This window comes from Pelophylax lessonae, assembly GCF_965119305.1.
Source record: "Pelophylax lessonae genome assembly, chromosome: 1".
Classification (NCBI taxonomy): Eukaryota; Metazoa; Chordata; class Amphibia; order Anura; family Ranidae; genus Pelophylax; species Pelophylax lessonae.
Window position 1 is genome coordinate 466615202 of NC_138768.1, and position 14262 is coordinate 466629463.

Sequence of the window (14262 nt, forward strand, 5' to 3'; positions counted from 1 at the left end):
TACGCATATGGGCAGACCCAGGGGGTATACTCCCTCTCCCTGCTATAGGTACTCAGTTTTGTTACAAGCAGTGTCAGAAGAATTACAACTCCACATGGGGTGGGTGCTGTGTCCATCAATAAACATCAGAGAAATGGATTTTATGGTAAGTCAAAAATCCCATTTTCTCTTATGTTCATTGATGGACACAGCTCCTGATCTTCAAAACCACTGGGACGTCCCAAAGCAGTGTTAAACATAAGGGGTTGGAACAGCAAAAAAATTCCCTAAGCTAAACAGTAGCCAACCAGGCAACAGGAGCTCAACCAAGACAACTGGAGCCCACCTGAAAAAAACAATACACCCTCAAAGAGGATCAAGTCCTCTAAACAGCAGCCAAAGGATGCACCCACAGATGCCAATACATTCACTTTATAGAATTTTGTGAAAGTGTGCACGACAACCAGGTGGCCGTTTTGCAAACCTGCGTCACTGACGCCTGATGATGCAAGGCCCAGGAACCACTGAGGGCCCGAGTAGAGTGTGCCTTGACAGGGAAAGGAGGAACCTGACCCTTGATGGAATAGGTCTGAATCACCGTCTGTCTGATCCATCTGCAAATGTTCGCAGAGGAAGCAGACAACCCTTTCCGAAGCCCATCCTTGAGCACAAATAGTGAGTCTGCGCACAGAGGCGATAGCCACCAAAAATGCCACCTTCTAAAACAGCGTGAGCAAGGGAATCTCCCGAAGATTCTCAAAAGGAGGCTTCTGGGGGACCGAAAGCACCAAATTGAGGTCCCAACGTGGCATCGGGGACCGCACTGGAGGAACCAAATGTCAGACACCCTGGAAAAAGGTATGCGCCAGGGAGTATGTGGCCAAGAGTCGTTGGAAGAAGACCACCAAAGCTGACATCTGGTCCTTGATGGTAATCAAGGCCAATTTATGTTCAACCCCCCATTGAAGGAAGGTCAAAATCCGAGCCGCCGAGAAGGAGCAAGGATGAACCCCAAGAGACACACACCACGCAGCAATTTACGTCTTCCACGTACGATGGTAGATCTTCCAAGAAGTAGATTTCCTAGCTTTTAACAGCGTTGGAATCACTGACTCTGATAAACCTCTATTCATCAGCATCTGGCGTTCAAAAGCCAATGACTGTAAAGCAGGATGGAAGATTGGTCCTTGAGACAGCAGATCCTCCCCGAGAGGAAGCTTCCAAGGAATGTCGGCGACAAGCTGGACCAGATCGGCATACCAAGCCCATCGAGGCCAGTCTGAAACCACTAAGATGACCGGAATCCCTTCTGCCTCGATCCTGCATAGAAGTCTTGGCAGAAGATTGAGAGGAGGAAAGGCGTAAATCAGACTATACTGATTCCACGGGGCAACGAGCGCGTCTGTGGCATCTGCCAGAGGATCCCATGACCAAGCCACAAACCACTACATCCTTCTGATGAGCCAAGATGCCCCACCGAAGACACAACTGATGAAACACCTCCGGATGAAGGGACCACTTCCCTTGGTCCAAGGCCGCCCAACTGAGATAATCCGACTGCCAGTTTTCCACCCCAGGAATGTATACAGCAGAGAGGGCTGGAACAAAGCGTTCTGCCTACCTTAGAATGCCGGCTACCTCCCGACTCCCGAGGCACAAAGACACTTTTTGTGCCCCCTTGGTGAGTGACATATGCCACGGTGGTGGCATTGTCCAATTGAATGTGCACTGAACATCCCTGAAGACGACCCGTCCAATGGTCCAGGCACAGTCTGACCGCTCAGAGTTCCAACACATTGATCGGTAGTCTGGACTCTTCCAGTGTCCAGATCCCCTGAGCAGATTTTTTGCCAAGGACACCTCCCCAGCGGGACAGGCTGGCATCCGTGGAGACCACTGTCTAATACAAGGGGAGGAAGGATTTGCCTAGTCGAAGCTCCAGAGAGCGAAGCCACCACATCAGGGACTCCTTTATTCCCCGGCTCAGCTGGATCTCATTGTCCAGAAACTACGGAATCTTGTCCCATTTAGCCAGAATCTCCCTTTGCAGGGACCTCATATGGAAATGTGCAAAGGAACTGACTCAAAGGTAGACGCCATCAGGCCCAGCACCCACATGCATGTCCAGAAGGATGACCATCTGCTGGACAGCAAGAGATGAATTGCAGCCTGCAATTTCTGGAGTTTGTCCAGAGGAAGGAGCACTCTGGCTAAGGCCGAGTCCAGAGTCAGACAGACAGATAGTCCAGCTTTGTGGACGGAACCAGAGCAGACTTCTGAAAATTCAGAATCCAGCCAAACCTACCCCAGAGTTCTTATGGTGATTTCCAGAGTTTCCAGCAGAGCAGTAGGGGAATCTGCTCGCAGAAGGAGGTCGTCCAGGTAACCCAGTACCATAATCCCCCGTTGGCGTAACAACGCTAGCACCGGAGCTATCACTTTTGTGAAGACCTGAGGAGCAGAGGTGAGACCAAAGGGTAACGCCACAAACTGATAATGCTCCTCTCCCACAGCAAAGCGGAGGAAGCGCTGGTGACCGGCACATATTGGATCGTGAAGGTAAGCATCCTTGAAGTCGATAGAGACAAGAAAATCCCCCTGATACAGGGATGCAATCCCCATGCAAATGGACTCCATACTGAACTTCTGCACTCGCAAAAAGCAGTTCAGTGCCTTGAGGTCCAAGATTGGACGCACCTTGTCTTCCTTCTTGGGAACTGTAAACAGGTTTGAGTTAAAACCCTGAAACTGTTCCGAAGTCGGAACCGGGTCAATCACCCCTTGAAGCAACAGGTCTTGTACAGCCACAAACAGACCCTGTAAATGGTCCGGGGACAGGCGCAAGTTGGAAGGAAAAAATCTTGCTGGGTGACAAGAGTGAAATTCGATCTTGTAGCCGGACTGAACGACTTTGTGGACCCACTTGTCTTGTACCAGGGAAGTCCACAGGTCTGGAAACCAGTGAAGACATCCCCCATGCTCGATACGGGTGAGGGCACACCTTCATGCTGAAGGAGCCTTGTCCGTGGGTCTGGAGAAGCCCGCGCTCGGCTTGCCAGACCAGATTTGTTTGGATCCTCCAGAAGAGGCTATAAAAGGCTTCAAGCCCTTGTCAGTTGACCCTGAGGGACTAAAAAACTTATTTTGAGCTGAGAAGGAGGGCCCACATCTACAACAAGGTTCCTTGCCTTTAGAAGCCAGCTGAAAAAAGTACTCTCTTATCCTCTGTGAGACCTTTAACGATGTCATCCAGGGTAGCCCCAAACAAGCGATTACCTTCAAAGGGGAGATCAGTCAAGGCCTTTTTAGAAGTCTGATCTGCAGACCAGTATTTAAGCCAAAAGACACACCGAAGGACCACTGTTGAAACAGAGAGCCGAGCCATTAGAGGAGCCGCATCCAAAGAGGCATCACAGATAAACTGCAGCCCCTGGACCAGCTGGTCTGCCAGCTCAGCAAAGGCAGGGGGGAGATGTTCTCCCTCCAGGTCACGGCATAAAAGCTTAGCCCACTTGGTCAGAGTTTGCGACACCAGGGCAATGGTGAATACCAGCCTCAGTGCCGAACCAGCCAGAGTGTACATATTGCAGGCCATAGCTTCTACCTTCCTGTCACCTGGATCCTTAAAGGCCTGGAACTCTTCAACCGGAATCATGGTTGCCTTGTTCAATCTGGAAATGGAGGATCCACCACTGGTGGAACAGTCCACTTCTTAATAACGGACTCCTCATAGAGGTAATGCCTAGTAAATCGCTTAGGGACCCCAAGGGGACGCTTTGGTCATCCCCACTCTTTAGCGACAATTCTGTCAAAATAGGTGGGAAAACACCTTTGTCACTCTGGATGGCTTGTGAGTGCCAAATGGAGCTTGCGCCTCTGTCGCAGCTGCTTCCTCCATCTTAAAGGTCTCACGCACAGATACCATCAGTGCTTCCAGGCAGATGTGGAGGAATCATCCTCACTATCTGAGGATCCCGGGCACGTGGTCGCAGACCCAGCAGGAAGGCCCACGTCCGCGGCAGCTGAATCAGATTTAGGATCTGATGAGGCAGGAGGCGCTTTTTGCTAGCCCGTTGCCGGAAAACCACCTCCACCAGGGACACAAAGGAGTCCAGGACAGCCGTCAATGCATCGATGGATGGTTGGGACCCAGAGGGACCCGCAGTCTCAGAAAGGGAGTCAGGTGGGGGATGTGCTCCAAAGACTCCATGAGTCACCAGGGGGATCCCACAAAAAGTGTAAAACACTGCAAAGAGACAACCCCCACCGCATTGGCAGCACCACATGGAACCCCACCAGACTCACCACCCAGCAAAAACGGGCACCTGCAGTCACCAGGATAATCTGCACTCAACGTGCATCTATCAGGAAATGAAAAGATCCAGGAGTCAGCACCAGGGTATGAGGACCACCAAAATAGCCACACACAGGGCTCAACTGTCATGGCCGCTGCTATTTTCAATGGCAAACAACCACAAAATAGCCGCCGGACTACACAAACATGGCCGCCATGCATAGGAATACACATGCTACAGCAAAATGGTGGCTCGTGCGGCACCAGGAGGGATTCCTAGGCCTCAAGGACAGACCCAGGCAGGATGGGGGGGCCCTGGTAGGAGCCCCTACCAGGAACAACCCCCCCCCCCCCGCACAGCCAATCGCCTGGTTGCCGGCGGCGCACACCCCCGACCCACATCGCCAGCACAGCGCCCTGCCCCCAACCCAGGAGGTGGACCAGACCACCCACACAGCCCAGCATAAGTGGAGGGGGGTAGGATGGGGGACAGATGAAAAGGGGGGTACCTGACAGGAAGAAGGGGAACCCAGGGGTCCAACTGTCCCAAGCAGGGGCCCACGTTAACCAAAAAAAACTCTCCAGGGGGAGAAGGGAGACATTTACTCACCATATTAGAAACCAGGCGGGCACCGCTCCAGACAGAACCCCTCGCCATCGATATGGGGGGCTGTCGGCTAGGAGGAACGCTGCGATCCAAGACCCAGTCGTATGGGACTTTGCAAAGCGTTTAACTTACTAGCCCACGTTCAGTGGGGCTATGTCAAGGCCGACCTAGCATGGAGCTGAGGTCTGTGCGCGCTCGCTGGCCAGACTGGGGTGACCACTGGATCTAGATTATCCAGCCTGTCGCCCAGTCTGGCAGTTGATTGTAGATCTCACAGGAAAAAAACAGGAGAAAAAAAATGTATCTAACAAAATTTGTCAGGACCAGAGACCGCAGCAAGGAACTAGGTCCTTACTCCTGAGCAGGAGTATCTTTAGCAGGGAGAGGGAGTATACCCCTTGGGACTGCCCATTGGTGTAGCAAGATTATTTTTCTGCCTAGTGTCCTACTACTGTAGGGGGCAGTATAACCAAATGGTTATAAAGATCAGGAGCTGTGTCCGTCAATGAAGGAATATAAGACCCGGCTTGTGCCCATAAGTACTGGATTTCTACTAGAAATATGAAACATGTTTAAGGCATTCTCAAGAATTCAGTAAAAACTTTTATTCCCCCCTCCACCTGAAAAACTACAGTGTTTGCAAGATAGTCAATAAGGATTCAAAAAACCCTATTTGAATCACTATGTAACTTAGCAAATAAGCTTGGAGTAGGTGTATTTGTTAAGTGCTAATTGAGAGACTAATCTAGTCATTAACCATGTCGGTAAGGCAATGTGTTTCGCATAGCGAAACTCTACTTGGGTGGGAGAAGTTGTAAATACTTTTTCCTGCATGGATTACAACTTCCTTGCTGGAAGTACAGAGTTACAGCAGTCATTTTCAATATTATTAAAACAGAAGTATTTGTTTTCCCTGTATACAGAATGTCTGAAATACTATGGTAGCAGGTTCTCTTTAAACAGGGTCGCTGTTTTAGAGAAAGCTACAAGTAAAACAGAGATTATATTTTTGTATAGCGATTAATGTGTAATGCATAAGGCAAAGTCATGTCTTCTTAGGGATGAAATGCCCTACATAAGAGGCAAAAGTAACACAGAAGCAAATATATGCTGCTCTCTACACTGAAGCACTACTCACTGCACAAGCATCTGCCACTTAAACATGTCAAAAACAGAAATGGAGACCTTATGACTCCTTTATTGTAGCATTAACTAACTTGTGAACAAACAGGAACAAAATACCAGTTATATATGAGTGTAGTGCTGTGGACATTCCTAATGTCTTCAACAAAGGTCCTGTATCGGAATGTTTGACCTTGTGATTATGCCATGTGTGTAATGAGCATCAACATTATAAATACACAGCTTTTCTCAAATTTCAAGTTGCAAAATGTTATGTACAATCATTGAGTTACAGAAGGTAGATTAACCACAGACTGTGCAGGAGTGGCAGATACTACGAGTTTCTGAACTAAAGCATTGAATGTATGACGCAATGGGGTCAGTCACGTGGAGGAAGTGAAGACAACTGTGTCTTCTGCTCATCCAGGTGAAGACATGTACATCAGGGTGAAAAAGGTGAAGAATTCTGGAAGCATCTATCATTTGTATCAGAGGATCAATATCCCATAATACAATATTTTCCTGCAATTGCTTGTTGTAGCACATAAAGAATCTAGTCTCTAGACAGGAAGTAAGAACTGTTGTACAGGAAACAGAGAGCTGCTTCAAAAGGATGCAGCCTGATCGCAATTAACTAACAGGCTCTGGCTGGTGGTTGTTGCCTTGGAGTCTCTTATATTTTTTTTTATCTACTATAATGGCGAAAAATAATCATAAAATTGTCAGGTCAGCCTTTCTATTCTGGCAAACATGAAGTATAAAGAGTGCCTGAGTGAAATTTTTATGCAAACATGCAGAATCTATGTGAGCTATGTTGCGCAGGATGCATGTTTTAGTATTTTATTTAGATAATATTGTTTAGATTTCATCAGGCCTGATCCAGCATCATTATGCGCATCTGTCCCCTTTGAGGGGAGCTCCGCAAGTCCAAGCAGATCTCTCTATTCTCGAGAATCAAAAATGTCCGTGTTATTGATTCTGTGCAGATCGGTCTGCATTTGTAGGCTAGTTTGGCATTGGTTCTTTTCTGAAGAAGCTGCAAAAAGCTTGACTAGCAATGATCTTCTAATCATCACTACACGAGTAGAATGCTTTACTTTTCAGCTGTACACTGGAAGCTCAGCGCCCTGTAGTTTATTTTTAATATAAGTGTGCCTTTGTTTGTAGCCATGGAAGTATGAAGCTCTGCAGCTTGATCTAGCTAGAGTGCAGTACTTTCTAGTGGTATGCCAAATTCATTACAGGATATCATATTTTGCTCTGCAAATCCCATCTCCCACTATTAAGGCCATTCTCCAGTACAGAGCACAGTCACCTCACTCTCCCACAACATGCACTCTATCACAGCTGCTCTTGTCTCAGAGAAACGGCAGCAATGCTGTTAGTGGGATCTCTTTCTCTCCAAGCAGTGTGTCCCTTTTAAGACTGCTCCCCTTGTTCAGTACTTTTATTTTAAGAGACATCTTTTTGGCACTTCCAGCCACCAATCCATCAAAGAAGAAATCCTCATTAAAAACTGGGTTTCGGCTGTTCTTAATAATGGTGCTTCTCTGACGGTGAACTTTACCAGGGTTCAGATACAGGACCACACAGCAGTTTACACCTTTTAAGTCACAGAGTTTATCAAAGAGATGTTCTGCAGCAATTAACCGGACTCTAAGCCGAGCATTGGAAGGGTCATATTCTGCTGACAGCCTCATACTGCCTCCTTTACTAAGGCCTACATTGTGTTCCTTCTGTAGAAGGTCCAAGGGCATGGTGCCTTGCTGACCAGTAATACCAGAACCCTTGGCTCCTCGTACCCTTCTTCGTGGCATACTAGGACTGGTGTCTGCTGAACTGCATTCATCTGTGGATAGTGAACTGTTTCTAGCAACAGAGTGCTTGAGCTTCATAAGCTTTGACTGTGTGTCTGGGGTAAATATCTTTAGTAGAGAAACAGAACGGGAAAGTAGTGGTGAGCTAAATGGTGAGGACTCTGCAGAGGAGCAAGTGTCACTTTCACCACCGCTGAAATATCGGTAGGGATTCATCAAGGACATTCCAAAGTCTGAAGGATTTAGCTGGGATCCTCCTCCCCCCTCTGTTGCACTCCGTCTCTGAGAACTGGGGGAACTAGACTGTGATGGACATGGAGAAAGAGAGCCCTGCTCACTATGAAAGAGAGATTCTTTCCGCCTTGTATGTGGACTCTCCATAAGAGTCACAAACCCATAGGATGTCTGAGCTTTAGGTACATACGGAAGAGACATGGCAGTTTGAGACTGTGGATCTGCATTAGTACCCAAATCTTCCTCTGATGCCCACTCATCAGCACTTTCAATCTGAATGATATGTCGGTTTGCAGACTTCACAAGATTTCGGCTCTCTGAAGTCGTTTTGGTTGGTAAACGAGGGCTACGTTGTGGTCGTCTGCCAGACAAATTTTGCTCAGAAGCAGAGGTTCCAATATTAGGTTTTGCTGCTACTCCTTCACCTTCAGCTCCACCCCCTTCAGTTGGCATCAGTTTTGGGGGGATGAAAAAATCTGGAATTTTGTCTGGGGTCAGGACATTGCTGTAAGATCCACTTTTAGACTGTTTGTCACCAGCTTCTCCTGTTTGTCGAGTACTGCTGTGGTCTACTGTGCCCCGAATCCTCTCCAGAAGCCACATTTTATCTGATGTGTGGGTACTGCAGATTTAACCTAGGAAAAGAGCAAAGTTTAAAATGTTAGATAAAACATTAAAGCTCCAACACACTTTGCTCAAAAATAAAACATTTTGGCAATAATAGTGATAACAATAACAATAATAACTAAACTACTTTTGTTAGATGGAAGGAGCCTATATTTGGCCACTGTAAAAAGGACAAAAAGGTTGTATAAAATACAGTCTTGCTCTGGCTTGTCAGGGATAAGGAAATGCTTTATAGTGTCATTTTGAGGGTTCTGGTGGCATGTTACAATACAAGTGACAAATTCAGTCTGATAACACAGTGTGCCTTTGGTAATATTGTCTGCCTCAGGCTACTGGTAACATTGTCAGTTTTAAGCCATCTCATTATTTGTCTCTGCGGATATAGTTAAGGTCTAGTGTCATGATATTGCTATAACTCTTCTCTGGTTCTAATGGCATAATTCTGATGACATAATGTGATGACTCTAGTCTGGTTGTTGCAGTTGAAGCTCCGATTATATGGTCTATTACTATTTTTCATCTGGTTGTGGTAGCATGATTTCACAATTCCAACCAACCAACCATTATTTGTTATTTTAAATACTGAAGCAAACATATTATTCATCTTGTGTAAAACAAGTAATGTGCAAAATGAAATGCATCATTTTAAAAAAAAAAAAAAAAAAAGTTAATTTATATCTTTAATTTCAAATTTGAACTCAGCCATTTATGTCCCCACTTATAACAGAGAATAGATACCACTAACCTCATGCTTTACCTTGTTTTTTGTTTGTTTTTTTAAAGCAGCAGCGGTAAGTTGCCATACCACTGACTTTAAACTGGACCTCCTATTGATTTAAACCAGACCACCTAAATTATAGACGGCATATCCAACAATCGAAATAAAGTTCTTTTATCTGAAGTTCCCACACTACTAGCAACGACAAGATTAACCAGAACATGTTGCAGCAAAAGGTGCCTTGCACCAAGGACTTCAAAAAGCACTCTGTGTTAAAAATAGTACTTGTTAGGCTTAGAAAAGAGCTAATAACACTTAATGTTGTGCAGCTGCTATTTTGATGAGAAACTATATAAGCTATTTATACACAATGTACTTTTTAAAATCCTTGGTAAGGGACACCACCTTTTGCTGCAATATGTTTAATTAAAATCAGAGATATTAAAAAAATAACAATGAAAGAGAAATTAACATTTTATATATGTTTTTTTAAATATACATGGAAACCAATCATCATCAAAAATATCATCTTGATATACATACAATTATAAATATGTGTTGATATTTTAAAAGCCTTATTTTAAAAGAAACACTATGAAAACCAGTGAGTCTATAGACACAACAGAGTTTCCTCGAAACCGACCTAATTATGTGAATGGTGGATATACACACTGGGCTTATAAAACGCCCGTTACCTTGGCACAAAAAAAAAGCACTATATATATATATATATATATATATATATATATATATATATATATATATATATATAGTGCTATTTTGTATATATGTTTAGGGAACGTTTAGGAGTGTTTAGCATTGTTTTCTGCAAGAAAGCTCCAAGTAAAAAAGGCATATCAAAAGGATTTTTATTTTCCTGACTTTAAACGCTGAGCTTAACCAGTTCCAGACTGCCCACAGCATATATACTGTGACAGGCTGGCCCTCCTGCACGAACCGACGTAGGGCTACATCGGTCGCGTGCCTGCAGCGAATCAGCAGCGGGGACTCCGATGCACAGGGCAGGCCTGCCACCTGCAATTGCTCCCTGCTGAGAGAGAAGAATGGTCGGCTGTTGTAAACACAGCTGACTGTTCTCTCTAGAATGATCACAGAGCCCCTGTGATCCTTCTATATAGGATCACAGGTCTCTATGGTCATTTCACAAGCCCTGCCCCCATACAGTTAGAATCACTCCCCTAGGCTCACATTTAACCCCTTGATCACCCACAGTGTTAACCCCTTTCCCGTAGTTAGTAGACAAGATAACTTTTGCGCAAACCAATCAAAAAACGCTTATTGTGGGTTTTTTTTAACAAAAATATGTAGCAGAAAATTGGCCTAAAATGTTAAAAATTTTGATTTTTAATTTTTTTTTTGGGGAATGTTATATAGCAGAATGTGAAAATGTTATTTATTTATTTTTTTTTTCAGAATTGTTGATCTTTTTTTGTTTATAGCGCAAAAAATAAAAATCGCAGAGGTGATCAAATGCAACCAAAAGAAAGCTCTATTTATAGGGAAAAAAAAGACATTAAATTTTATTTGGGTACAGCCCTACAGTGACTTTGCAACGGCATCCATGTAAGTACAAGCTTTTTTTTTTATGTCTTGGGAATACATCTATTTCCCTGGTACCGATGGATGGTGTAAAAAGATCTAGGATTTATTTTGTTTTGTTTTTTACTTGTATAAAAGGTGCTTAAAGAAGAACTTCAGTTTGTTTGAGAAAAATTAAAGTCAGCAACTACAAATACTGTAGCTGCTGACTTTTAATAAAAATGACACATACTGTTGGATTTACGTTTTATTTAAATGTTATATAGTCATGCTTATTTGAATGATTGGAGTTATGCTTAAACGTTTTAATTTTACTAAAAATCTCTCGCTTTGTAACAGACATTTTTGCTGTCGAGGATGTAAATTTCCTACCATTGTTTCTGAGTTGTTAGAATATTTTTGGGTCGCACAGTATTTTGCTCTTCTAAATGTTTCTTTCCTGAGTTTGCTTTCCTGTTATGTATACATCTGTTACCTACTATGTATATGTTATGTCCATTGTGCTTAAATATTATATGTATATTTTTAGTTGGTCTGGGAAACGAATGTTACATCCCCTTTATGAACTGTATATAAGCTGCCCTGACCAGAATGCCATTGAATACAGACTGAAGACCCTACCGGTCTAGATGTCTTATTTCCGAGTGCTCATAAATTCTTTACAGGTTGAAGGGAGGCTGGCCAGCAGAAGTGTACCTACCAAGGGGTATTACCTTTCACATACCTGTCCAGGGATCCAGCTCTGCCCTCACCTGGGCCGGTTCTTTGGGTTCACGGTGCCAGAATGTTTACTGTGAGAAGCTGGCTGTGATTCCTTGCCGATTCACAGCAGGTTTCCCACTGTGCTTTGTCATACCTCCCAACTTTATAATATGGGAACAAGGGACACCTATTAGGAAGTATGTAGGCATAGGACACACAACCTGACGTGCCCCCTTAAAGGAGTATTATACATAAAAAAATTATCTGTTAAACCTACACGTGCTTCTTTTACCACTAATAATTCCCTTACACTGGCTTTTGAAATTTACAAATGCAGCAATTTAGAAATTGGATAAAAGTTTTAGCACTGGGAAACTCTTTATGAAAGATAAAAAGTATATTTTATATACAAATATATAGATCAGTCCAAAGGTCAAAGACCCAAACAAGGCTGGATTCGGCTTTGATCGGGTCTCCGATGTAAAAATCTGGAAGCAATGTCATGACATCACTCCCCGGTACTGGAGCCTTAAAGGCACCAGATTTTTTTTTTTAAAAAATACAGCATTCAAAGCCAAATTTGGAATTTTGAATGCTTTTAAGTAGGGATAGACCGATACGGTTTTTTCAGGTACCGATACTGATATTTTGGTCACAACGTATCAGTATCGGCCGATATTTTGTACATTTAAAGTTTTGAGAAATAAAGACAATTTTTGACACAAATCTGGTACTGAACATGTTAATTTTTGTTTAATGCCTAATGGCTGGCTTGCTGGCACCCTGTGGTGGGTGGCTGGCTGTCTGGCACCCTGTGTTGGGTGGCTGGCTTGCTGGCACTCTGTGGCGGGTGGGTGGCTGGCTGGCACAGGGGCTGTGGCTGGCTGGCTGGTATGAAAAGCAATAAAAGTAATCAAAAAAATGTGTTTTAAATGGACAGTTTAAAAAAAAAAATAATAATAATAATTAGGGCAAAAATTTTTTTATAGCGCCCCGTTGCTCCGTGCAGAAGTGAACCCAGATGCAAGTCGCGTCCTCATATGTAAACTGTGTTCAAACCACACATGAGGTATAGTTACAGTGAGAGCAATAGTTCTACTACAAGACCTCTTCTGTAACTCTAAACTGGTAAATGTTAAAAAAAATTAAAGCGTTGTCTATGGAGATTTTTGAGTACCAAAGTTTGTCGCCATTCCACGAGTGTGCGCAATTTTAAAGCACGACATGTTAGTTATCTATTTACTCTGGGTAACATCATCTTTCACATTATACAAATAAATTGGGCTAACTTTACTGCTTTGTTTTTTTTTTTTTAATTCATGAAAGTTTATTTCTCCCCAAAAAATTGTATTTGAAAGACCGCTGCGCAAATACCGTGTGACATAAAGTATTTGGGGGTTTGAAGTAATTTTCTAGCAACAATTATTGATTTTAACTTGTAAGCAGCCGCATATGTCAGAAAAAGGTTTGGGCTCAAGGGGGTGAAAATCTGGAGCCTTCAAGGCTCCGGAAGTGATTTCATTACATCACTTCTGGGTTAATAGATCCGAGACCCAATCAAAGTCAATTTCAGCTTTGTTCGGGTCTCCGGCCAGCTGGTGGTTGTGCTAGCTGGTTGCTCCGGTCTCCTGGTGGTAGGGGAGACCCGGGCGGAGCGTCCCCTCCCACTGCTTGTGATAATGGCCAAGCCGAAGCTTAGCTGTATTGGTTTTGATCACAAGAAAGCCAACCGTCAGCTGTAAATAACGGTACCAGGATGATGCTTGCAGCTGCAAGTGTCACCCTGGTACAACCAATTGAAACCGAAGAATGCATATTTGTGTTTTGTCAGCGTTAAGGGGTTAAAGTTACTTATCTGCCTGTCCACCCTTGTACAGTGAGCAAGTGCAGCTCACAAATTGGGTGATGCAGAATCTGACAACTCCGGGTCATGCCTGTCATGCCCGCCTAGCCAATAGCGGCTGGAGATCAACACTGAAGTGTCGAAGTCGGCAGCACGAAAATGTTAGCTGCCAGGCGGGGAGCTCAGAGATGCCGCATAGCTTGAGCCTAGGTGAGTATGGTTCCGCTTTAGCTTAAAACCTATCGTAAAAGTAATATATACTTTACATTGCCATACTGAACCTCTGACTTTAACACTTTGGGTCCCTGGCCAAAGGCCAAAAATATGTATGCAGAGTGATTCTGATTTGTTCTGACTTGCACATACTTGCTCTAGGCCGGCAAACAAAACCAAAAAACAAAAACAAAATGAAACACAGTCAGGCAGCTAGTATTTTCAGCAGATGATCAGCAATAGCAGCCTATGAATATTTCTCATGACATCTACCACCTACAATGGCTCAATAATTTAACCCAGCCTGAATTGACAGTCATACTGTGTTACTGGTATGTTTGACAGAGATGGAAGTTCTGTAACATAGATAGTATTGGAACTGTTGCAGAGGGATTTATACGGAAAGCTTTTTAATGAGTTTCTGTGTATAGGATATTTAATTTTTGGTGATATAGATTTGTCTTAAGATTCAGTTTCTACTTTTATGTATATGTTTGTTTGACTATAACCCGCTGTCGGCTGAATCTGGGTCACAGAAGTGCAGAT

General features: G+C 43.9%; 1 protein-coding gene across 3 annotated transcripts in view; it reads right to left on the minus strand.

The window, feature by feature from the left end:
* Nucleotides 1-5400: 5400 nt before the first annotated feature.
* C2CD4C (C2 calcium dependent domain containing 4C) overlaps nucleotides 5401-14262 on the minus strand; it is a 55738-nt gene continuing 46876 nt past the window's right edge. For all 3 annotated transcript variants that reach the window (XM_082274078.1, XM_082274079.1, XM_082274077.1), the window contains exon 2: nucleotides 5401-8688. In XM_082274078.1, coding sequence (XP_082130204.1) covers nucleotides 7361-8656 — 1296 coding nt within the window. In that variant the 5' untranslated portion in view covers nucleotides 8657-8688 and the 3' untranslated portion in view covers nucleotides 5401-7360. The remainder of the gene's footprint in view (nucleotides 8689-14262) is intronic.